Source organism: Pelobates fuscus, chromosome 1, assembly GCF_036172605.1.
Source record: "Pelobates fuscus isolate aPelFus1 chromosome 1, aPelFus1.pri, whole genome shotgun sequence".
NCBI lineage: Eukaryota > Metazoa > Chordata > Amphibia > Anura > Pelobatidae > Pelobates > Pelobates fuscus.
The window spans coordinates 121,955,405-121,981,116 of record NC_086317.1 but is presented as its reverse complement, the minus strand read 5'-3'; the positions used below and the strand labels follow the sequence as shown (position 1 = coordinate 121,981,116).

The 25,712-nt window shown below is 40.6% G+C and overlaps 1 protein-coding gene across 1 annotated transcript in view; it reads left to right on the top strand.

Annotated features, from left to right (window-relative positions):
• Positions 1-25,712, top strand: part of RS1 (retinoschisin 1) — a 43,892-nt gene that overhangs the window by 3,929 nt on the left and 14,251 nt on the right. Inside the window, exons 2-4 of the mRNA XM_063444296.1 lie at positions 2,714-2,782; positions 16,648-16,664; positions 17,329-17,413. Of these exons, the coding sequence (XP_063300366.1) occupies positions 2,714-2,782; positions 16,648-16,664; positions 17,329-17,413 (171 nt within the window). The remainder of the gene's footprint in view (positions 1-2,713; positions 2,783-16,647; positions 16,665-17,328; positions 17,414-25,712) is intronic.

Genomic DNA, 25,712 nt, shown 5'->3' with positions numbered 1-25,712 from the left:
AAAGGGTTCAAAAGCCTTGCCTGGAAATTATAGACCTGTGAGCTTAACTTCTGTAACTGGGGAAATATTTGAAGGGCTATTAAGGGGTAATATTCAGGAATTCATTGGGAAGAACTTTGTTATTAGCAATAATCAGCATGGTTTTCTGAAACATAGGTCATGTCAAACTAACCTAATTGCATTCTACGAAGAAGTAAGTAGAAGTATAGATCAGGGTGTTGCAGTGGATGTGATCTACTTGGATTTTGCCAAGGCATTTGATACGGTTCCTCACAATAGGTTAGTCTTCAAACTAAAAGAAATTGGTCTAGATGAATATTCTTGTTCTTGGGTAGAACATTGGCTTAACCCCTTAAGGACCAAACTTCTGGAATAAAATGGAATCATGACGTGTCAGACATGTCATGTGTCCTTAAGGGGTTAAGGATAGAGTACAACGAGTTGTCATTAATGGTAAATTTGCAGGCTGGACAAAAGTGGTAAGTGGTGTCCCTCAGGGTTCTGTTTTGGGACCACTTCTATTTAACATATTTATAAATGATCTTGAAATAGGCATTGAAAGCCATGTATCAGTGTTTGCAGATGACACAAAACTTTGTAAAGTAATAAAATGTGAGCAGGATATTGCTTTGCTGTAGAGGGATTTGGATAGATTGGGGGACTGGGCACTAAAATGACAGAGGAAATTTAACGTGGAGAAATGCAAAGTTATGCACTTTGGGGTTAAGAATGCACAAGCAATTTACACCCTAAAGGGTAGCGAACTAGGGATAACCACACACGAGAAGGATTTGGGAATTGTTATAGACAACAAATTAGGCAGCAATATGCAATGTCAATCTGCAGTTGCTAAGGCCAGTAAGGTTTTGTCATGTATAAATAAGGGCATAAACTCTCAGGATAAAAATATAATTTTGCCTCTTTATAAATCGCTGGTAAGACCACACCTTGAATATGCTGTGCAATTTTGGGCATCTGTTCTAAAGAAAGATATCATGGCACTAGAAAAAGTGAAGAGACGTGCTACAAAATTGATAAAAGGAATGGAGCATTTTAGTTATGAAGAAAGGTTAAAAAAATTAAATCTGTTTAGTTTGCAAAAATGGCATCTGAGAGGGGATATAATAACATTATACAAATATATTCGGGGCCAGTACAAACCTTTATCTGGAAATCTATTCATAAACAGGGCTATACATAGGACACAAGGTCACACATTAAAGGACCACTCTAGGCACCCAGACGACTTCAGCTTAATGAAGTGGTCTGGGTGCCAGGTACCTCTAGGATTAACCCTTTTTTTAATAAACATAGCAGTTTCAGAGAAACTGCTATGTTTATAATGAGGGTTAATCCAGCCTCCAAATCCTCTAGTGGCTGTCTCATTGACAGCCGCTAGAGGCGCTTGCGTGCTTCTCACTGTGAAAATCACAGTGAGAGCACGCAAGCGTCCATAGGAAAGCATTGTAAATGCTTTCCTATGCGACCGGCTGAATGCGAGCGCGGCTCCTGCCGCGCATGCGCATTCAGCCGATGATGTCGCGATCAAGATGGAGAGGAGGAGGAAAGCTCCCCACCCGGCGCTGGAAAAAGAGGTAAGTTTAACCCCTTCCTCTCTCCAGAGCCCGGCGGGAGGGGGTCCCTGAGGGTGGGGGCACCCTCAGGGTACTCTAGTGCCAGGAAAACGAGTATGTTTTCCTGGCACTAGAGTGGTCCTTTAAGGCTGGAAGAAAGGAGATTTCATCTAAGGCAAAGAAAAGTTTTTTTACAGTAAGAGCAATATGGATATGGAATTCTCTGCCTGAAGAGGTGGTTTTGTCAGAGTCATTACAGATGTTTAAACTGCAATTGGATAAATACTTGCAAAAACATAACATAACGGGGATATAATTTATAATTAGTGGGGTAATAGCTGCTTGATCCAAGGAGACATCTTGCTGCTATTTTGGGGTCAAGAATGAATTTTTTCCTAGTTTGTTGCAAAATTGGAAGCGCTTCAGACTAGATTTTTTTACCTTCTTTTGGATCAACAGCAAAAACATATGTGAGGAATGCAAGTCTCTTTTCAGCTATGTAACTATGTAACTATGTTTATTTTCAATCTTTCCATCACATCACTGCCAGAAAAAGTGTTCCATTTCAATTCTCTTATTTTTCCACCACTCTAAATTTGAATCTGACTTATCTGCAAAAAATTGTGTAATTTAGGCAGAGAAAAGCAGAATCTTTTTAGATCAATATAATAAATCTGAACACATTCGAGACCAAAACAAAATGTTTTCAGATTACTTTGATAAATCTCCCTCATATTGTTACACCTCTGGCACTTACTGAATCCTACAAAACAAATGGGAATGAGTGAGCACTTACGAGTCTAACTGAAAGCATGAGACTGAGACCTTCCCTTTCAAGATTTTGCTCATAACAACTTTTACCCAACTAATGCAACTAAAGAAAACTTACTTGAAATATATTTACTCAGTCGCATTTGTGAAAATGCCTGATATGTCTATTATTGCAATACATTTTGGAGACTACATGACAAATATGGCAAGCATTGAATTGTACCCAACATCTCTATACCACATACAGACCCAGTTGTGAAGGTATTAAGCATGGTTAATTGTTGCAAGCTGTTAAAAGAATGCCTTATAGGAAAACATGAAAATGTAATAAATTGTTTTAATATAATACAATGCCCTTTATTTGACAGTAATTCAAGGTGCTCGACCTGGTGAAGACACTTCATCTGCTGATGATGAAAATGAAACCTCTACAAAAGGTTGGACATAGTTACTATAGATTTCAAGAAAACATTTGTGCTTTAGTTTTTCATTAGTTTATTAGTATTATTATTATTATGCTGCATTAACTGTATGCGGATTTTAAAATGTCATGCTTTTTATTCATGGTGCATTTTTCTGCCTGTTCTCTGTTCAAATGTTTGCTGTCCCCCTGGTACTCTGGTTTGGCATGCTGCAGACAGAGTGGATGGATTGGGAGTGGCTGGGGATGACTCAGCTTTCATGGTCCATATTGTTACCAATGACAAAGTCAGAGGAAAATTGGAAGGTTGCTGAGTTCAGGGAATTAAGAAATACATTTAAGAAAAGGACCTCCAAGGTAGTATTTTTTTAGAAATATTACCTGTGCTGTGCGCAACAGTACAAAGGCAGTGGGAGATTATGGAGGTTAATGTATGGCTAAAGTCATGGTGTAGGAAGGAGGGTTTTGGCTTTTCAGAGCACTAGGCCGATTTTGCGCTTGGGTTCAATCTTCATAACATGATAGATTGGACCTAAACTGAAGAGGGTCTGCTGTGCTGGGGGACAGGATGGCTAGAAGGTTGGAGGAGACATTAATCTAGAGGTAGGGTGCAGGGACACAGAAAACTGCAAAATTGAGATAGGACTAAATGGAGTTAGGCTTTAGCTCTCCTCAAGGAGGCGGAGAAGGGGGAGGGGAGAACAGAAGAGGTATGTAATAGCAATAAAAATTCCCATAAATTAAAAGTAACCAATGATAATATTTAATGTAGGCTTACTAATGCAAAAAAAACTTAAATAACCTGGGGAAACTAGAGGCAATAGCATACAGTAAGCAATATGATATAATAGGCATAACAGAAACATGGTGGGAAGAGACACATAACTGGGCAGTTAACTTAATTGGCTACTCATTATTTAGGAAGGATAAAAAATAGAAAAGCTGGTGGGATATGTTTGTATGTCAACCATAAGTTAAAGCCAAATCTTAAGCAAGTGGAATGTGACAAGAGAAATGTGGAAGCTTTATGGATAGATATTTGCTTGGGGCAAAAGAAAGGGAATCAGTTATTGGTTGGGATATGTTATAGACAAACTAATGTTAATATTGATGAGGAAGAACAGCTGTTAGAGCAAACTGGGAAATCTGGGTAGTACTTTAATTATATGTCTATCCAGACTTAAATTGGGAGAGAGGAACTAGTAGTTCAGCAAGGGGAATCAGGGTTTTGAACATCTTAAATGTCACCTTCATGGTACAAGGACAAACTAGAAAGGATGTTTGTCTGGATCTTGTTATCACAAACAATGTTGATCAACGTTTGACAACATTCAATTAGGGGAGCACTTGGGAAATAATGATCACAATATGACGTATTTTGAAGTAAACTCAAAAAAGCAAAAACACACAGGGTACACTAAAATATATAATGTTAAAAAGGCCAATTTCAATAAGATAAGGGTAGCTTTACAACATATTGACTGGCATAAACACTATAGTGAAAAAACACAGAGGCTAAATGGAATCTAAAACAAATATTATAAAGGTAAATCTCTCAGTATGTACCATTAGGTAATAAATATAAAAGAAACATTATGGCTTAGTGGGAAAGTAAACCAAGGTCATTGAAAGCATTTACATCAGACAAATTAGAGGCATTCAGTAATAACAGGGGTGCCAAAAAGGCAGATGTTGTAGTACTACAAATCCCATATTGCTTTGCATACATTTAGAATGGTTTTAGAATGACAAAGCATCATGAAAGCTGTAGTTTTAAAACATCTGGGGATCTACCTTTTGGGCACTGCTACTGTATAAGATATAAGGACGCAAATAAGACATGCCAAAAGGCAATTAGAGTGGTTGAACTAGAAAATGAGAAAGTGATAGCCAAAGAGAGCAAAACCTTCCCCTAAATTATATTTAAGTACATACATTCTAAAAAAAACTAAAAATGAAAGTGTAGGTACACTGAAATCAGAAATGGGCATGCTAGTTAATGACTATTTTTCTTCAGTATATATTAAGAAGGATCATATGGCAAGAGATATGCAAACTATTGCTGCACAAAACTTGCAGAAAAATCATGGTTTGATGACTCAAGCATCAGCAGCAGCAGAAAAATCATGGTTTGATGACTCAAGCTACAGCAGCTAAGAAAGTTAATGTAAAAAAAGCTCCTGGGCCTGATGGTATTCACCCATGAGTACTTAAAGAACTAAGTGTAGAAATAAGTAAACCACAGCATTTAATCTTTCAAGATTCTTTTCTTTCAGGAATTGTACCAGAGGATTGGAGGAAGACAGATGTGGTTCTTATATGTAAAAAGGGTATTTTTTGGGGGTATTACTTTTTATTGGTTTCAAGAAGAGGGTACAGAAAGGAAGAGGAATTGGGGTGGGGGGCAGTTTGTGTATCTAGTTGGTACCAGGTTACTAGTGATAGAAGTGTATAATATATAATAGTTTCATCTTCGCATTCAAAAAGTTACCTTGTACATTTGTGTTTGGGTGGAATGGACACAGCTGTTGGAGTCAGTGATCTGAAGGTTGGCCTTCAATTGCCGTTAAGGTTGACTTAAGGATTTGAGTGTTGGGTATTGTTCCATTCTATGTATCAGTCCCATCTCTCCCATGCTTCCATCCAAAATTTGGAGGGTCAAGTGCCTTTCGAGCCATGATTTCATAGTGTTTTGTTATATTAATTTGGTCTATGCATTCTTGTGTCTTGGGGGCGGTGGTTTGTAGCCAGTGGTGGCTAATCATGGTCAGTACTGCTGCTATTATATATATATATATATATATATATATATATATAATAGCAGCACTGACCATGATTAGCCACCACTGGCTACAAACCACCGCCCCCAAGATCACCGCCCCAATATATATATATACATATATATATTAGATATAGTTGATATTTGGAGATTTTTTCAGGGAGTACAAGTAATAGAAAGGTCTCTGGTGTGTCTGGTAAATTTATTCTCGTACTTGCGTGTATTAGCTTGGCAATGTGCGCCCAGTACTAGGTTAAGCGCTGGCACGATCACCAGACATGAAGCATTGAGCCGGTATGTTCCCAGCATCACCAAAAGCAGTCCGATTTGAGAGGGTCGAGATATTTCAGTAGGGTGTGGACCATCAGTATAGTATTTTTCTGGAGAGCTCCACGTAGGAACTGCATAGCGTTAAATGCTTGTGAGCTTTGAGTATTGATCTCTTTTGTGAAGTGGTAAATTCCACTTTTTTTCCCATTTATGTATGTATGAGTTGGAGTTGCTAGGTAGGCAGTTGTGTTTGGCTGAGTGAGATGAGAGAGATGAGTTTCTTGGGAGGTTTTAGTTTCAGCCTTATTTTTTCCTTGTCCATCAGCTGTTGTCCATGTACAGAGTTATTGCACTGCGTATAGTTTTTGTGAACCCATGAGTTAATCTTTATGATAATCGGGCGACATTTGATAAATTATATTGTGTTTGTAGTTTTGTGTATTCTTTAAGTTTGCCTTTGTGAACTAAATGGTACAAGGAGGTAATACAGTGTCTCTGCTATATTTTGCCATTAAAATCTGGGATCAGGGAGATAAGTGTCTTGATTTGCATTGCCAAAGATATTCTTGTTTGGTTTGTCTTCTGTTGGTGCCTATCCCAGAGTTTAAGTGTATGGGCCGTTGTAGGCAGTATTCCAGGGTATGCGTTGTGCAGGGCTTTTGGCATCCAGGCAAGAGAGGGCAGTGCGTGATCCCCAGTGTAGCTAGCCTCTATACGTATCCAGGGGGTTGGCTGAGTTTTGCGGCAGCTGAAGGGATAGCCGCTTGCTAGTAGACAGCTAGATTAGATAGTCCCATGCCACCCATAGAAAAAGGCTTATATAGTGTTGTTGCTGCCACTCTGGGTCATGTCCCGTGCCGCACATATGTGTTAATGACATTCTGCGCATCTTTTAAGTATGTTGGGGGGTATTCGAATTAGGAGTGTCCTAAATAAATATTGTAATTTTTGTAATATTATCGTTTTGATGGCTGTCATACTACCTGACAGTGAGAGGAATTTTCCCTTCCACCCCTGCAACTTGTTTTTGATATCTTGGAGAAGCTTGTTGTAATTGGTTTGTAACAGGGTGCGTTCAGAGTTTGTGAACGCCACACCTAGGAAGGTCAGGTGGACTTTTCCCCAATCATAGGGAAAGGCTGCTTTTATCGCGGAGAGTGTCTTATGCAGGATATCGATTCCCATGGCTTGTGTCTTAGTAACATTAAGTTTGTAATAGAAACAGTCGCTGTATTATTTTAATAGTGGATGTAAATTGGGCAGTGAGATGTGTGGTTCTTCTAGTGTGAGAAAGATGTCGTCTGCAAAAAGTGGGATTTTGTGGTTTTCTCCTCCTACTTAGATGCCGTGTATAACTGCATCTCTTATAAGGTTCTAGGCTGAGGATGTAAAGTAGTGGGGATAGGGGACATCCCTGTCTTGTTTGGTTGGTGATTGTGAATTGCTTTGAGGTGAAACCTCCGTTTACTACTTTTGCTGCAGGGCTGGAATACAGCATTGAGACCAAGGAAATGAACTGCTGTGGGAACCCAAATTTCTCAAGGACCGAGAGCAGGAAGGGCCAGTGCAGCCTGTCAGATGCCTTTTCGGCATCAAGGGAGGCTAGAACATAATGCCCCCCCCTTCCGCTGATTCAAGAGGTTTAGCAGCTTCCTGGTTCCCTCCGGTCCCTGTCTATCCCCCACAATTCCCACCTGGTCCTCATGGAAGATGGTTGGGATGATAGAGGACAATCTATTGGTGTATATTTTTTATAAAATCTTGACATCTGTGTTTAATAACGATATCGGTCGTAGGTTTTGACATCCGCTGGAGTTTTTCCCTGGTTTGGGAAGAGTGGAGATATGCCCCAAGAGCCTTTCAGACAGAATATTGGCTGTCCTATGATGATTAAAAAACGTTTCTAATTTTGGGGCTAGAATGTGTGCAATTTATTTTGTAGTAGGAGTTTGTGAAGCTGTCTGGGCCAGGAGATTTCCCAGCTGGTAAAGTTTTTATGGTGTCTAGAATTTCTGTAGTGGTTACAGGGGCTTTTAGGATGTCTTTCTGTGTAGGCGTCAGTGTCGGCAGTGTAGTCTGCGTTAGCAATGCTCAATGTCTGGGTTAGTTTGTTGGTGTATTGTTTGGTCCTTGGGGTTTGTATATATTTTGTCCTGTGTTCGTGATGATTGGGATTTTGGATTGTGCGTATTTGTTTTGCAACATGTTGGCTAGTAATTTCCCCTCTTTGTTGCCTTGTGTGTACTTTGTACTTTTAGCTTCTGTAGTATGTATTTCGCTAAGTGTATGTCATTTAGATTTTGCCTAGTTCGGGCTATGAGTTGTGGGGTTTACATTATTGGCATTTATGATGTCTCTTATTTATGGTAGTCTGAGTAACCCAAGATAATCTTTATGGGATTGGCGTTTGAGGTAGGAAGCGCTGCTAATTGCCAGGCCCCTGATAACTGATTTGTACACTTGCCAAAGTGACAATGGGGTAACATCTGGAGTGTCATTGTTCGTGAAGTATGTGGATATATCGTCTTCTAATTTTTGTACAAATTCTTTATCATGTAGTAACACATCCTTTAAGCACCACAGGGTCATGCCTCTGAATTGAAAGTTATCTTGTAGGGTCAGTGTTACCGGTGCATGATCTGACCATAATGTCTCCAATCGTGCACTGTATGGCTTGTGGAAGCAGGGTGCCTGACACTAGCACTAGATCACTTCTAGAGTGGGATTTGTGGACTGATGAGTAAAATATAAAATCAGCGCCATTGGGGTGGAGGTTTCGCCATGCATCATAGTCCATATTCTGTGATCAATTTAATGAGTGCTTTATATTGGGTTGGGAGTGTTGTGTGCTGTGTGGATTTGCAAGGGATTGTTGTGTCTATTTGTGATTCTAGCATGTGATTGAGTTCTCCGCAGATTATTATAGAGTTGTTCAAGGATTGGGTCAGTTTTATGAGTACCATAGATCCCTACTAAGGTGATAGGTAGGGCATTGAATAGGCAATGCATTATTAGAAATCGTTCTTGACAATCTTTCTTTATTTGTAGAAGTTCAAAGGCAATCGATTTTATGAATTAGAAAGGACTCACCTCTAGATTTTGATGTGTGTGTTGCATGGTATTGTGTAGGGTAGTCATGCAGACCAAATTTAAGTACTCTGTTGTTTACAATATGTGTTTCTTGAATACATAGTATGTCTACATTATTGCGTTTTGCGCGTTTATGCATTTATGCGTTTATGCAGTGTATTTGCCCAGCGTACAATATGCAACACTATTTACATATGTAGGTGGGTGTGTGAACAGCTGGAGGTTTTGTGGTTGTTGTATCTTCAAGCAGCTTTACCTGGTTGTTATGATGGCCTAAGATATGGTGCTGTTCATTGGCTATGGTGCCTCTTAGGTATCGGGAAGTTCGTAGGTTAGGGTTTAAGCAAAAACAAGGGGGAGAACTGGTACCAAACACAAGTATTTACAAAGGTTCTCTCGTGGAGAAGTAGTGCGGATGCTACGCACTATGGGAGTAGTGGAGAACAGCATCTCCTATTGTGGCTTGGGGCTCAGCATGGTGAGTCTTTATCAGGGCTTGGAGTTCTTTTTACACCATAGAGGTGTTTTCAGCCTGACCCCTAAGTGGGGTTAAATGTTGTTACTGAGGGGGGAGAGAGGTGGTTGGGTTATATGATGAGAGCATAGGTGCGCAATACATGTACGTTAAACATTTTGTCAGGCAGTCCCATTGTGTTAGTCGTTTCTATAATCAATTTACGTTTTCTTCCCAGTCTTTAACATAATTCCCCCCCTTTTTTTGATTGCTTATTTCCCTCTCCCCTGCACTTATGCGCTAAAGAGCAGGTGGTTACAAACATGCAGAATAGCAGAAGACCTTCACAGGTAGTTAGGCCGAATGCGTTGACTCCTCCCGGTCGTCTTCCACCTGTGCATTAGTGCTTTGCGCGAACCCGAACCTGATGTCTTAGCATATGAGAATACATATGTGTAGGAACATTAGTGAGGGTTGTACTGGGCTATTTGTGGAGACTATAAGCTTTATCCGTATGGATTCTTTGGGTTACTCTTTTGCAGTACTTTCGCTTGCCTCTTTGTATCTAGTGGGTCCTTTCTGTGCATAAGGGGCTGCCTAATATTTATACTAAGTACCGTTAAGTGGACAGTTATTCTTACTCTGACATTATAGTAACAGGGGACAACATAGTCTGTCAATTATGAGCAATTTTTTTAGCAGGTGTACTTTCGCCTGTCCGAGCTTGTGGGCAGGTTCTGCTCATCCATTGATCGAAGTGGCTTTCACTGTTTGCCAGTCTGGGGTAATTTTCTGTCTTGGTTTAAAGGTGTTTTCAGGTTCTTGCTCCATGAGACCCCACTCTTTCATCTTGCATAGACCTTCCTCAGGTGGCAGCAGGACTTTGATGCCCCCTTCACGAGTGACGAGGAGCTTGGTAGGAAATCCCCTTCTGTAGCGAATAAAGTTGTTCTTGATGATATCGAGCACCGGCTGAAACATTTTGTGCCTCCAGAGTGTGGCTGCTGACAGGTTGGCAAATATCTTTACTGTGGAATATTCTTCTGGTGGCTAGGTTCTATATCTGCTGGCTCCTTAATGTGAAAATAATGTGCCCTCAAGAGCACATCTCATGGCACTGTGTCAGGCAGGTGATGAGGTTTGTGGACCTGGTCTAATAGGACCTGGTCTATAAGGAGCATGTCTTCCAGTATTTCTGGAGCATAGGCATGCAGTAGGCCTTGTACATAAAGAGGCAGGTCTGGTGGTAGCACTGTTTTAGGGACCCCCCTGAGGCGGAGGTTATTTCTGTGTGCTCAGTCCTCTAAATCCATGAGTTTTGCCTCCATACTTTCTATTTTTGTTCAGGTGCTTTGACGTGGTCTGCCATGTCATGATGGGCATTTGCAAATTTGTCCATTTTGGATTCCATGTGTGTGGTGCGCCGTCCCAGGTCTTGGATATCTTTCCTGATATCAGCAACAGATGCTTTCCATGAAGATATTAGTTTGCTCAAGAGATCATCGAGGGCTTGTTGGAGGTAGGTTTACATAAGATGTTTGCTGGGTTCTTGGTGTTCGGGGGTAGAGCTAGGGTTACCAGTCCTGGATTCTCCGCTGCAATCTTGCATTGCGGCCCTCATGGCCGGAGTAGCTTGCATTGATTTTTGGTTGAAGAAATTAAATTTTTTCAGCCCAAGCATTGCTCTTCTTGGTCCAAAATCTCCTGGTAGATGGCTGCATTGACCCTGGACTTAATTAAGCACAGTGAACCAAAACCAGCAGATGACATGGCTCCCCAAATCAACACAGACTGTGGAAACTTCACACTGGATTTCAAGCATCTTGCAATGTGTGCCTCTCCATTCTTCCTCCAGACTCTGGGTCCTTGGTTTCCAAATGAGATGCAAAAGTTTGCCCAGGTAAGACGCTTCTGACGTTGTTTGTTGTTCAGGAGCGGCTTGACAAGAGGAAAACGACATCTGAAGCCCATGTCCAGGATCTGTCTGTGTTTGGTGGCTCTTGATGCACTGACTCCAGCCTCAGGCAGTCCTTGGGAAATTCCCCAACACTTTTGAATGGGCTTTTCCTGACAATCCTCTCCATGCTGCAGCCATCCCTGCTGCTTGTGCACCTTTTTCTTCCACACTTTTCCCTTCCACATAACTTTCTATTAATGTGCTTTGATACAGCACTTTGGGAACATCCAACTTCCTTTGCAATTACCTTTTGAGGCTTTCCCTCCTTATGGAGGGTGTCAATTGATGGTTTTCTGCATAACTGTCATGTCAGCAGTCTTTCCCATGATTGTGATTCCTACTGAACCAGACTGAGAGACCATTTAAAGGCTCAGAAACCCTTTGCAGGTGTTATGACTTACTTAACTGATTAGAGTGGGACACTGTGAGCCTAGAATATTGCACCTTTTCACAATATTCTGATTTACTGAGATTGTGGATTTGGGGTTTTCATGAGCTGTAAGCCATAATCATCGCACTTATGACAAATTACGGCTTGAACTATCTTGCTTTGCATGTAATGCGTCTATCTCATATATTAGTTTCCCCTTTTACGTTGCATTACCGAAATAAATGAACTTTTGCACAATGTTGTAATTTTTCGAGTATCACCTGTATAAATGATCTTGAAATAGGCATTGAAAGCTATGTTTCAGTGTTTGCCTCTGGAAGGTAATACAATGTATCAAGATGTTGTTTTGCTGCAGATTAATTTAGATAGATTGGGAAACTGGGCACTCAAATGGCAGATTAAATTTAATGTCAGAAAATGCACAGTGTGACAAAAAGGGACTTTAATGTGTCAAATGGCACAAGAGACAGAGCCAGCTGGGACCAAAAATAGATTGATGCTGAGATATCTGCCTGGCAAAACTAGATGTGCTTTTGTTGTCAAGGTGGACTTGCAGATGGGGGACGGGAAGTGTTGAGATAATGGTGCAGTTTGTATATGCTGTTGGCAGTGAAAAATAAAGTTTATTTGCTGTGGTTTGCATCAAGAAGAAGCTGTTTGTGTCTCTTTCTTGAGATATTCATATTGCGATTTATTGTCCTCTATAGAGTAGTTACTGGGTTATTTCTTCGTTTTTTCTTTCGGTAGATGGAACTACCGAACAAAGACCACCCCCCTGGCTCATTTAACTTCAAAGCCTGTGTCAATTAAACCCTCTATGTGTGCGGCCAGCGTTCGTACTACCGAACGCCACGTGGCTGAGAAAACCGCGGCCATCTTTTTTCAGACAAACAAAGGCAGCTGGACTTGGTCATCGAGTGCCTGGAACTAAAATCGGACACTCGACTTCCCGAACACCGGTCTCAAACACATGAACGCTGGATCTATATGTACCGATTAGCTAGAAGAGCGCTATTCGGTACAGTTGTGCATACGATTGAGGGGAACAATCGCTGCTAGGAGCCAGGGGAATCCATTCAGTACTTTTATTCGTTTTTCTCCCTTTTCTGAAGTGACCGGCAAAACCACCCAAACTTGTGGAACTGTTTTGGGCAGCCCACCCACGGTGAACCGGTCACAGAGGACTTCCATAGTTTCTGAGAACCCTTGAACCGATCTGGGTGAAATTTGAATATGTTGGTCACCCAGATCGGGGCTATCAGGGGACATATTTGTGGGAATACCTCATGTATAAAGGGGTGTTCCAGATATTGGGGAAAATAGTGATTTTTCTGCCTGGAGATAATCAAGTTATTACTTTATCAGACTTGATTATCTTCAGGGCTAGGGCAGGGAATTGTATGTTTGTGCTTAGGTGTGTTTTATGCTTTTACTGTATGTGATTGGTTATATTTTGTCCCTCCCTGGGGAATGTCCCCTTGCATGGGGACTTGCATAAAAGCCGGTGTGTGGTAATTAAAGACCGTTCATTTTGTACCCTTCTTCTTGACTTTGGCTGATGTTTGGGGATTCGTATGCTTTACTAAGGGAATTATCTTGTAAAGCTATTTGTGTTTCGTATGGATTTCGTCTATTTCAACTACCGAACGGAGAGCTATATATACTAGGCTCTGACGGTTCGGGAGGAAACTACCGAAGGAGGTTTAAATACACTTGGTTTCTTTACAGTTACTCATAGAGTATGGCCAGAGGACTAAATAGTATATCCTATAGTAACTGGAGATATCAGGCCAGTGTATCCTGCAATGTTGATGGATACAGCGACTCAAAGCCTAGGTGATGGCACTTAGTTTAGCAGTCAGCTGTGCAAGTTAACGCAAGTACCCACTGACAATATTAGGTTTCTGTTGTGCCTTTGGTGACAGACGCTAGGGCCGTATGCAGTGGCGGATCCAGAGCCTGATCTTGGGAGGGCCACTTGTAGATTAAATAATCCATGCACAATAACCACCATAGCTCTGTGTAGTGGTTATGGTGCCTGGAGTGCCGGTACCCCCTCCCAGAGTAAGTAGTCAAACCGTTTAAGAATAGTGCCAGTGTGTGTGAGTGTGGGGGGGAGGGGGCAATGTATGTGTGTGGGGGGGCAATGTGTGTACGGAAGGCAGTGTATGTGTGTGTGTGGGGGGGGGCAGTGTGTGTGTGGGGGCAGTGTGTGTGGGGGGGCAGTGTGTGTATGGGGGCTGTGTATGTGTGTTTAGGGCAATGTGTGCATGGGGGGCTGTGTTTGGGGGGGCAGTGTGTGAATGTGTGGTGAGGAGGGTAGGGGTCTTTTTTAAATTTAAAAAAATAAATAAATGTATGTCCCCCCTCCTTTCTTACCATTACTGAGGGAGGAGAGGGGACATTTCTCAATCCCTGGTGGTCCGTGGGGAATCCCTGGTGGTCACAGTGGTGAAAGTGAACTCTAGCCCGTAGCTCCAGGGCTAGATTTCACTCTCCCAAGATCCAAAGTGTTGCCGTGGTAACCGTGGCAACGCTCCGTGCTTATGAGAGAAGGACCCTGAGGAGCTGCAGGCTGAGCTCCCGGGTCCTCTCTCCCTCCCCTGCCGGCTGCCAGCAAGTTGCCTGCAGACCGGGGAGGGAGATCTCTGATCTCCCCTCCGGTCGGTGAAGGCACATTGTAGGGCTGGCGCTTGGACAGTGCCAGCCCTGCATTAGCCAGCAGGGGAGAGCCTTGGGGGAGGTGAGGGGGCAATTGCCCCATTGCCCTTCCCCTGGATCCGCCAGTGGCCGTATCGTCACACACCGTTATGCATTTCAGGGTAAAGAACGCACAAGCAAATTACACCCTAAATAATAGTAAATTAGGGATAACAACACACAAGAAGGATTTAGGTATTATAGACAAATACAAAGTAGGCAACAATATGTAATGTCAAACGGCAGTTGCTAAAACAAAGGTTTTATCATGTATAAATAGGGGCATTAATTCTCGGGATGTAAATATAATTTTGTCTTTTTTATAAATCACTTAGATGTGCTGTGAAATTTTAAGCACTTGTTCTAAAGAAGGATATTATGGCACTAGAAAAAGTGCAGAGGCTGGCTAAAAAATTAATAAAAGGAATGGTGCATATTAGTTATGAAGAAAAGTTAACACATTTAAATCTCAGAGGGGATATGATAGCCCACATTTATAGGTATAATACACAATACCACAAACCACTCATGAACATACACAATCTAACAGCCCAAAAATGCACAAATAAAAAGCTATAAAACAAGCATATTACAGCAGCATACACACCTCAATTTAAAAAAATTAGGACCAACACGCCAAGGAACTTCAAGATCTTGTTTAGGCACAGTGCATGGGCATTATCTATAAAACAAAACTGATTCATTAAGCTAAGGTTGGTATCAGTTTTATGTTTTTGTGGATTATGTCCACCATTGAGGAGAAATAGTGTAGCTTCTTTAAATTATTTTGTTATTAAAGTTCTATTAATACATACTGCTACTACCCATACTTTCGCACACACTAATAAAGGCACCGTTATGCAAACACACGTACATACACACATATTACTACACACACTGTACATGAAACTGTACACTGTATTACACACACTGTACTGAAAAACATACTCACAAATACATATACACACAGATATGCATTTAGATATGGACATGGTCTTTAAAACAAAACCACTCCATTAAGCTAAAGTTGTTTTAGTGCATATAGTGTCCCTTGAAATATCAGAACAATATCATTACATCTTCTTTTCCTGGGTTTTATTGATGATGGACTACCTTATCATTTTTTACTGTAATCCACTGAGGGCCTCCATAACCAACAAGTTACCAGTGAAAACCCAACTCTAGGACCCTCCCTTCCCAAATAAAGCAAAATAGGTTGAGGAGTACCAGGGATGCTTATTGAGTAGTTCATTTTATAAAATGTGTGGGAAGGTGGAGGGTAACTATAACTGAGTTCGAGCGATTAAATACCCTTACAATTTTCTGCACAGTCAACTTTCCCTGAGCTCCTACTGAAGCAACGCTTTCCCTTAATACAGAACCAGGGATGCTCGGTACTGTGTTGCTAGATATATAAATCACCACTTAACTATCAAATATATAAAACTTTCACTATGGTTTAAGGACCACTATAGTGCCAGGAAAACATACTTGTTTTTCTGGCTCTATAGGGTCCTTCGATCCCCCTCACCCTCTGGGCCCCCCTCCCGCCGGGCTCTAGGGTGAGGAAGGGGTAACCTTTTTTCCAGCACCGGACTCCCTCGGGGCTGGGGACTCTCCTCCTCCTTTCCCCGTCATCTGCTGAATGCGCATGAGCGGCAGGAGCCGTGCGCGCATTCAGCCAGTCCATAGGAAAGCATTCTCAATGCTTTCCTATGGACGCTGGCATCTTCTCACTGTGAAAATCAAAAAGCGCCTCTAGCGGCTGTCAATGAGACAGCCACTAGAGGCTGGATTAACCCATTTGTAAACATAGCAGTTTCTCTGAAACTGCTATGTTTACAGCAGAAAGGGTTAATCCTAGATGGACCTGGCACCCAGACCACTTTATTAAGATGAAGTGGTCTGGGTGCCTATAGTGGTCCTTTAATGCATGCTGACTTGTGAATAACTGGAAAAAATATTGTAACAAACAGGACAAAAATGGCACAAGTTCTAGTAAACATTTAACAAAAATAGCTTCTATTTTTTTTAGAAACATTTTTTTATTGTTTTGTTTGAGAAATAGTGGATAATTTGTCTTTATTCTATTCATTTGTATTTATTATGTTTAATAAGTAATGAGCCTTCAACAGTGTCTGGGAATTCTGTCTACAAAATGTACTCAAAATATTTGTTACTGTTGAATTCGTGCTCTAATTTTATGGTTTCATTCTTTTTTTTCCCCTTCACTTCATCAGCATTAAGTCTAAATGAGGTAAGAGCATGCAAAAGCCTTTTGATTAGCAAAAATACATGTTTACCTATTTACTGTGCTTTTTATTTAACAGCTAACCATTATGAAAAGAATAAAGAGAGGGTGGGGTGTACTTTAGTAGGTGCATTGCTTATGTAACATACAGCACAGAATAAATACAGAAATATTGTATCAGAGTATCTTGATACGTGTGTAGCACCCACAGAGTATCCTAGTAACAATGTTACTGCCCTCACGTGGAGTTAGTCATATATATTCTGAGATAAGTCATATATATTTTGGATGAGTCTTAAGGTCTGAATGAGGCAAGAGTCTCTAACTCTCATAACAATGTATGTACATAACCATCTAACGCCAAATTTGAATTGTATTATTACAGCCTAGCCACCTATATACCATGAAAAGGAGTAAACTTTTGAGAAGAGCTAAACCAGAATATCCTAATTGTAGCCAATGTCTACAGTGAAGCTGGGTCTTGCGAAAATCTATATACTTTTAGCTGTTAATTGTTATGTTTATATGCTAAAAGCACAGGCCTAGCTAATTGCAAGGATCTCTGTTGCTACATTGTCCACTAGATATAATCCTTGAATAGCTATTACACTTTGATGAAGGTGCGTCTACAGAGCCATCTTGTGATTTTCTTATGTAACTGTATTGACAGTGGCACAGCAAATCCTGCAAATGTGATTGCCAAGGAGGATCCGGGTCATTGTCTTCCAAAGTTGCAGCACTAGATTGCATGCCAGGTGAGAGTATAATTTTACTGAGATTCTTATAGAGCAATGGTTCCCAACCCAGTCATCAAGTACCCCCTAACAGTCCAGGATTTAGGGATTACCTAGTTGTGTCTAAGGTGTTTTTAGAAAAGAAAAAAAAACTAAACACTTCCGACACAACAGGGTAATTTTAAATCCTGGACTGGTAGGGGGTACTTGAGGACTGGGTTGGGAACCACTGTTATAGAGTGTTATAATGGTCAAAGTTTACATTTGCATTTCACATCAACAAATCTTTGTAATTTTCATTGTACAGTGGCAAAATAAATGCACGACTTTTATATCTTAATGTGAGGTGCATTATAGCCATAACATTGTATATTACCGGTTTCTTTTCCAATTATTTGTAAATCATGGTTCTTTTATGAGATTTGTAAATCATTGGTTGGAAGACTAAGGTTGTTTCTATCGACTCTAGATAAATGTCTCTTAACAGCCAGTTCAAAACCCAAACCTTTGTTCCCATATAATTTAGGGGATCTTTGCTTGTAAGAACAGATAAAGCATATTAATCAGGCCATAGTCAATCACACACAGTAAGAATACATACCAGCACTGCCTTTCTCAATGCAATATAAATCAATATACTAAAGCTGCAGAATCAAAAACATACTACTAGATACTAAATAAGATAAGAGCTACAGAAAGTGACAAAAAAAAATCACACAAGACCAGCCTGACACGTGTTTCGGCGTGTATCCCCTGTTGAATACACGCCGAATCTTATATTATTTAGTATGTAGTAGTATATTTTTTATTCTCCCGCTTTAGTGTGGACTATTTTCTTAGGTATGTAAGCAAACCAGTGAGGTGAACAGAGGTAGTGTGGGGTTTATTAGGCCTAGCAGGACTGTAGCTATTTGTTGTACAGGGTTCCTAGCAACTTTTTTGACTTTTTGGTGGCTTGTGTAGGCACACATATTTGTGGGTGTCCCAATGTGTTGCTAGGTTTATCCTAGGTTGCAGTATTTTTTCCTTTTCCTTTTCCTTTTTCCTATAGTGTATATGTACCCTATGGTAGGCACACAGTATTTTAGGTTTGTTGAGGTATAGGCAGGAGACAGTTTGCTGGGGGTTTGAATTAGGTCAAATCTATACTCCTCATTCTGCTGTATATTCCTTCTTTTATGATTACCTTTAAGTTTATTTTCTGCTTATAGAGGTTTACTATCTTTTTCTTTGGCACCCATATCTTAGGTGTGCTGAGAGATAGGCAGGTATCTGTGTCTCTGGGATATTGTGTTAACCTAGGGACAATGAGAGGTTTTAGCGAATACTCCCCTTTCGGTCTTTTTCTTACCTTTATCCACCTGTATTCCTGCTACTACTTCTTTGTTCAGCTTATTTTATTTATTGGTTGTCTACACCATAGATAGCTGTTTCTTCTCACTCCACTGGATTTGATATGCAATGCTATTCATTAGACATAGAAATTTCCTTGGAAAGCTTATCAAATATAGCTTTTTAGGACACCCTGCTAGGAGTGTAAAATACCATTTGTATCTGTGTATTATCACAAGCACGTGTCTGATTGATAATAAAGACCATTTTTATTATCTTGTTTTGTTACATCCAATATATTATATACCCACCTTTCATAGATCCTAAACCTAAGTGACCTATGTGCCACTGTGGTTTAATAAGGTGTTTTTGTCTATTAATACTTTGCGGGTTACGCCCTAAAGAGGAGTCCCTGGGTCATGATTTACTTAACCTACAGGTTAATTTTCACTATATACTTGATTATAAAATCCCTTGAGTGACTGTAGCCCCAGATCATGATGGAGCCATGCTTAACTACTCCCTTGTACTGAAGAAGCTTATGTTATTATTGCGTATTTTATCATACTCGTTCATCATTCAATTTAATACTTAAAAAAAATTAAAAAATAATACAAGGTGTAATATGTCTTAACCATGGAAAAAGTGTATAAAAAGATCATGTTTTTAAACTGGTACTGCATATAATTTGACATAACTAATGAATTACAAAGTTTGAAAGCTATTGTGCAGATCCTGGACCCATACATGTTCCTGTTTTGCCAAAATTGAAGCAGATATCATTTCATTTTAATTCAGCCCTCACCCAATAATGATAAGTCCAGAGAGGGGTTCAGAAGATAGAAACAGGTGATATACTTTGGTTTCAAATGAACTACAATTTGTCTGCATTTTGGGCGATTGGCGGGTCGTCCAAAATTCGCAACTCAGAAGCACAATATGGACGAAACAATGGACAACAAGTTTTATTTGTTTCAAGATTTGGAGTTCCGCCCAAGGCACCAGAAAAAGAGATAATTGGAAAAAAAAGACAAGGTATTCCTAGGGAACAGCCACTAAATGGTTGATTTTACTCACAGATCAAATGAGAAGTGACCAATAGAGGGGCAAAAGGGAGCAGAAAAAAAATCTGTATTTATATATTATATATTTCATCAATATATCATATAGAATTTAAAAAAAATGTTTTACTGCTCCTCTTTCCCTCCCCTTCACCACCCCTCTCCCCACCCCCCATTGTTGGTCACTTCTCACTTGCATAGCAGGAAAGTGTTCCTATTAGTGTATTGAAAAATATATGTAATAGTTTTATTTGGTATATATTTTGCAGTACACTGGCCAATTTTGACTTAATTTTGTTTTCCCGGTTTTCAATTGGTTTCCCCAAAACAATTGCGTGAAGAGCAGTTGTCTGAAGTGAAACGTCACATGGTTGAATTTTGGTCCACCCGGACAAATTTATTTGCCCAAACCGTGCTTTTGTCTTCCCATCTTTACTGCTTGCCTAGTCCACAGGTTTGCAAGTTGGATAGAGTTAAAATTGATAATGTTGAAATGTAAATTCTGCAACATTAAATTGGCCTAAAAAGGTTAGAGCCTCTAGGTACTAAACAGAGGCCCAGTTTTAGTCAAATCACTCTCGTACAGTTTGACAAAAAGTTTGACAAAAAGTGCAGATTATGCCCCTATTAGTTATGCAGCATAACTATTACATCGAACTATAGCATATATGGTATCATTTTTAATGATGTAAACAACTATATAGCCTTTTATCTTAGCCTTTTTAATAATGTGAAAAATTACATTTATCTTGTTAAAAATTTATTCATAAGTATTTAACCAGCTCTAATTTTTTTTTTTTTTACATACATCTTTCTCCCAGCTTGTAAGCTGCCTACACAGCCATTTTTATATCCATTATTTTTTGCCAATTATGTAAAATAGTGTTTTCATAAACCAATGTTAAATGTCTTGAATCAAACTATGTATATTTTCCAGATTATCTAGTATCAGATTTTATTTTATATAATTCTTTATTTTTGCAGTGCATGCAATTAAAAACAGGCTTGCAATACCACAACAGTATTCGCAAGCAATTCAAGTAACAGACAAGGTATAACTTTGACATGGTATATGAAATAACTGCACAATTTTTTTTTTTTAAGTAAAATCAGGCTGGTCAGTAAACGGAATGGTACATATAACAGTAAGGAATCATCCTGCAGTGATCTGTCTACTCTAACTGATAGTGCTTTAGTAAAATAAAACATGCTTGATAACAGGCTAGACATATTCAGCTGAACACAGGCTGGAATGTAAGGTATTTTCTAGGCATAGCAAAAAACAAGGCGCAAGAGTGTTCTGAGAAGACTTTTCTAGGCATGGCACCAAACACTGGGAGATTGCCAGGTGAGGATGAGTAGGGAGTATGGTAGGCAATCCATTCGTAGCTGTACAAGCACAATACTAATTGCTAATTAGAAGGCACAGCCTATGTACATTTAAGCCATGCTTGGATTAGTAGTGTCTAACAGGGTTAGGGGACAGGTATTTAGAAAAAAAAAAATGAGAAAAGATATGTCAATAGAACATGAAATGACAGGATGTAGGGTTAACCACGCTAGTTATCATGAGAATACAGGTACCACTGGGTGATGAGTAAAAAATAAAGGCAGCCACAATTATGATACTAGTACATAGTAATATATTGGGTGAGTAGCTTTGCAGGAATAATTAAAATACAAGTAAAACAGCAGAAGGAAAAAGAATAGATCATCAGGGCACCAGCTAGCCAATTAATCTGTTCACCCAATACCTCAGATGGGCCGTGGTAAAACTTTCTTCCCCCTTTCAGAAACAGCATCCCGTCTCCCCGTCAACGGACCTGGAATGCCCCACTGCTGAGTGCTTCTCAAACCACAGACCATCAGTGCCACATGTCTTCGGATCCAGGCCTGAGCAGGAGTCTGCGCCTTATGTCCATGGATCCCGCGTGCCAATGTGGTAGGATCGTGCACTGACTTCTGTGATGTCCTCCTAGTATATGGAAGGCGAAGTGGAGATTTCAACAAGTGGGTCCCCGGCAGGGGGGGTAAGGGATTTGCTCGCAATCCGTTGCCAAAACCATTCACAGATGGCATCAAATTTCGCTAGGAAGAAGTCTCTCCATTCTTGACCCTCCAGGCTCATTCGACTGTGAGAAAGTTCCAACATGGCAGCCATTTTGGTTGCACCACACTGCTTTTAAGGCCACCAGCATTACTTGTTTGTTGCGTGTGAAGAGGTAAACCGACCAGTGGGGACCGGGATGACCCCCGCCAGTCCAAAGGGGTGGTAAAAGGGCTCTGTGAAAGCTGTAGTTGTATGCGTGCAGACCCGCTGGAGATCAGCTGCCTCTCACCCTGGCATGCACGCCAGCACCAGTAAGCCATGGAGATAATCACAGCTGCTAGTCAGCAGGTTACTCTGGATTGGGCTTAGGGATTTGTGCTTGGCTATGACGGCAATCTGTTTGCTGCTCGGGATGCTTAAGGTACAAGATTTTGAAGCGGTTTTCCCTTGTTTATTGCACAAGTGGTCAGGCACTACAAAAAAGCACAATCGGCCATCTTGCTGATCAGGCCCCACCCCCTTAGTATCAGATTTTATTTCACTAGACTAAAGATGCATACAGTATTTGTGTTATTTTTAGTTTTCCTCAGAATCCTGCTGCCATCAGTTGTCACGTGCACCCTTCTAATCAAACTAACACATAAGCATTTAATCTTCCACCACAAAAAAAAGGCCAACTTAAAAGCAGATTAGCACCTCAGTGAGCATCTGCCTCTTAGAACAGTGGGATGAATGTACACATTAAGAACATGCATGTTGCAGGGAACAATGAATGACGATCTCCAGCAAAATAGTCTTTGGCTATGAATTAACCTGCAATAAGACTCTCTTGAACATGTTATTTATCTCTAAGTCTGTTTGCACTTACAGTATTGCTCTTTTAACAATGCAATTAGGTTGACATACCTTTGAATACGGTCCAACCATTCAAGTGATTTAAAAAAAAAAAAAGGAATTCAGTTGATTTAACATGGACAGTATCAAGGCATATGCTTTGAATGAACCTTCTCAGAGAGACTCTTCCAAGAAGAACTAAAAATGAAATTTATGGGAGGCGCAGCTAGCAACAGACCATAACAGGCGCATGTCTAGAGAGCTCCATAGTGAAGACTTGCAAAGAGTCCAAAAACTGCCTCAAAACCAGGTTAAACGTGCTGGGAAACATACCTCAGATCGGCGCACACACTACCATGGGCCGCAAAACTAAAAAACCAAAAGCACTATGGCGGCTCATCCTACTGCTCTGTGGACTTCGATATTGACCTAGAAGAGGGAGCCTCGGGTGAGACAGCACCAAGGGAGCGACCCATACCAATTGAGGACAAAGAGCCTATTACAAAGGCAATGCTCCAATCTATGTTGGCTGAATTACGCACTAATATCACAGCCGATATCTCGCACTTTAAAGCGGCGGTAGATTGTGCACTTACTGGGCTCTCAGCACTGGAGGCCACCACTAGCACTCAGGACTCCAGGCTAACCATCATGGAGCAAAAGCTGGAGGAAACTCAACTAGCCCAGAGAGGCACAGAATCACGTGTTGAAACCCTAGAAGACCAAAGGAGAAGCCACTACATTAAACTGAGGGGCATCCCTGACTCGATTTGGCAGCTTTTCTCGGCCCTGCTCCTGCCGAAACAGGCAAGATCTGTTAAATTAGATGGCATGTTTCACCTACCAAGGCCATATAATGCTCCAACTGCAGCCACAGCAGACCTTATCTTCCAATTCCAAACTATGCAAGATAAAGCTTACTCCAGTCTGCAGTGAGAGGAAAAACTGATCCAGTTCAAGGGCTCCTCGCTCCAACTGTTTCCAGACCTCACAAGGTCTACCCTAATTTGGCAGAGATTGCTGAACCGCTACTGCCATACTTGCAATTCAAGGAAAATACCTACAGCTGGGGAGTTCCCAGACTACTCCTCTTTACGCACCAAGGGACAACCTACAGGGCACGGAGCCCACAGGAGTTGGAGGTCAGCATGCACAGCCTGGATCTTATATTGACGAGGGAAGCCAACAACACTCGTCTTCAATACATGGACCTCTCCAAGATCCCCACCTTCAAGCCCCGATCTAACCCAGGACACTCGTCTACCATCCCGGTCACTTGATTGACCCGTCAGTTGTGGCCATCCTGCTGGAGGATTACACCTATCCAAGTCTGCAGGGCTCTGTGAAGCAGTATGTACTTTCACAAAACTGCCTACACTGAAGTTTTGCAATTGTGTTCAATCTTTATCCATTGCTAAGTTCTATTATTTCTGTATTATAATAAGACCCTCTATGTTAATACCCCATAGTAACAAGGGGTTTATTGCTCTGCCCTGATTTTTGTTGCCCAGACAGGTAAACACTGATGTCTCGCCTAGTTTTGAGGGAAGCCCCCCCCACCCATTCTTTTTTTATTTCACACTCTACACTTATACTCGAAGCATATCTTAGCAGTAGTGTGGTAAGGGGTCACTTTTTTTTTTTTTTTTTAATTCTTTATTTTATTTGTGCATAGCGTGAACAATCATGTTTGCACTGCCACAGTAGCTGGTGCAAATAAGTAAACATACATTAACATAAGAATGGCATTGAAATACATAGCACAGTTTTTTGTTTTTATAATCAAGATAGGAAACATGTTAACGGTAGACATATAGGCTTGAGATGCCATGACAGCTGTGGCAGTCATAGTATGAACATACATCAAGATACTTTGTCATGTCATATGAGGAAATCGCTCATTTTATAGGTATGAGAAATCAAGCTTAACTGTGGGTTTGAACATTAGATCTGAGTGATTACGAGTTTAAAGAAGAGTAACGTATTGCTTGATGCATGGTATATGCTAGGTAGGAGTTAAGCATTGTTAAGAGAAATATAATATAACAAGCTCGGATTAACACTGGATATATTATGCCACTTGCCTTCGGCATCAGCTATACATGCTTGACAAAATGGGGCTCCCTGCATTACAACTGTAGCTAACTGTGGTGTAAGAAAATTACTCAAGTCACGTGGGTAAGAAATTAAAGCAAAGTAAGATAATGGAGCGTAAAAAATTGCTCTGTGTGCCAGCTTGGCCAGCTGTGGTAAGTATCAGGCTAGGCTAGCCTAGCCAATTTTAATGCTGCTATGTGTGGCCTAGCATGGAGGGAGGCCTATGGCCGAGACAGACTCTGCTTTTGCGACTAACCAATGCCCATTTGTGGCTGTACATAATCCTGGCCTGTAGAGTGCTGCGAACTCCCATGGATCTTAAAAACATGCATGTAATTCTACAATCATGTACTTTTTTCACGTGTACCATTTTACTCTATTTTTATATGTACCAATGTATTAATATTACTACTCTGTAAGGTTACTTTATTATTGGAACAATTGGAACACTTTGTTTTATCCATAATATGTCAAATCATGCTTACATTATTTTAATTGATACTCTGAATTATTATATCATTTTCTCTGACTTCAATTGATGTTTGTTAATTTGTACCATAAATCCCACGCGAAAAAAATATACTCATATTCATCTGTACCACAAGGAGTTAATACACAACCGCAGAGATTTGGCTGGCTATTTAAACACAGAGACTCCGTACAGATGTCAGCCTCTGATGAAGTGAGTCTGACCTCACGAAACTAGTAAGGACCTATTCGGCATCTGCCGACAAAATTACCGAGTTGTAGTGGTAATATTTGTAGAGCTGCGTAGCTAAGCAGCTCAGGGTCAGTCAGCCGTGGGTTAATAGCCTCTCCCCCTAAAGTGTTGCCTATGGCTAGTTCTGTGTCTTTGGACAGCACCTTAGATAAACAATATCAATATCGTGTGCCATGTGTTCTGCCCAGAGAGAAATATGGGGGGTTGGTAAGTGGGATCTGCGGG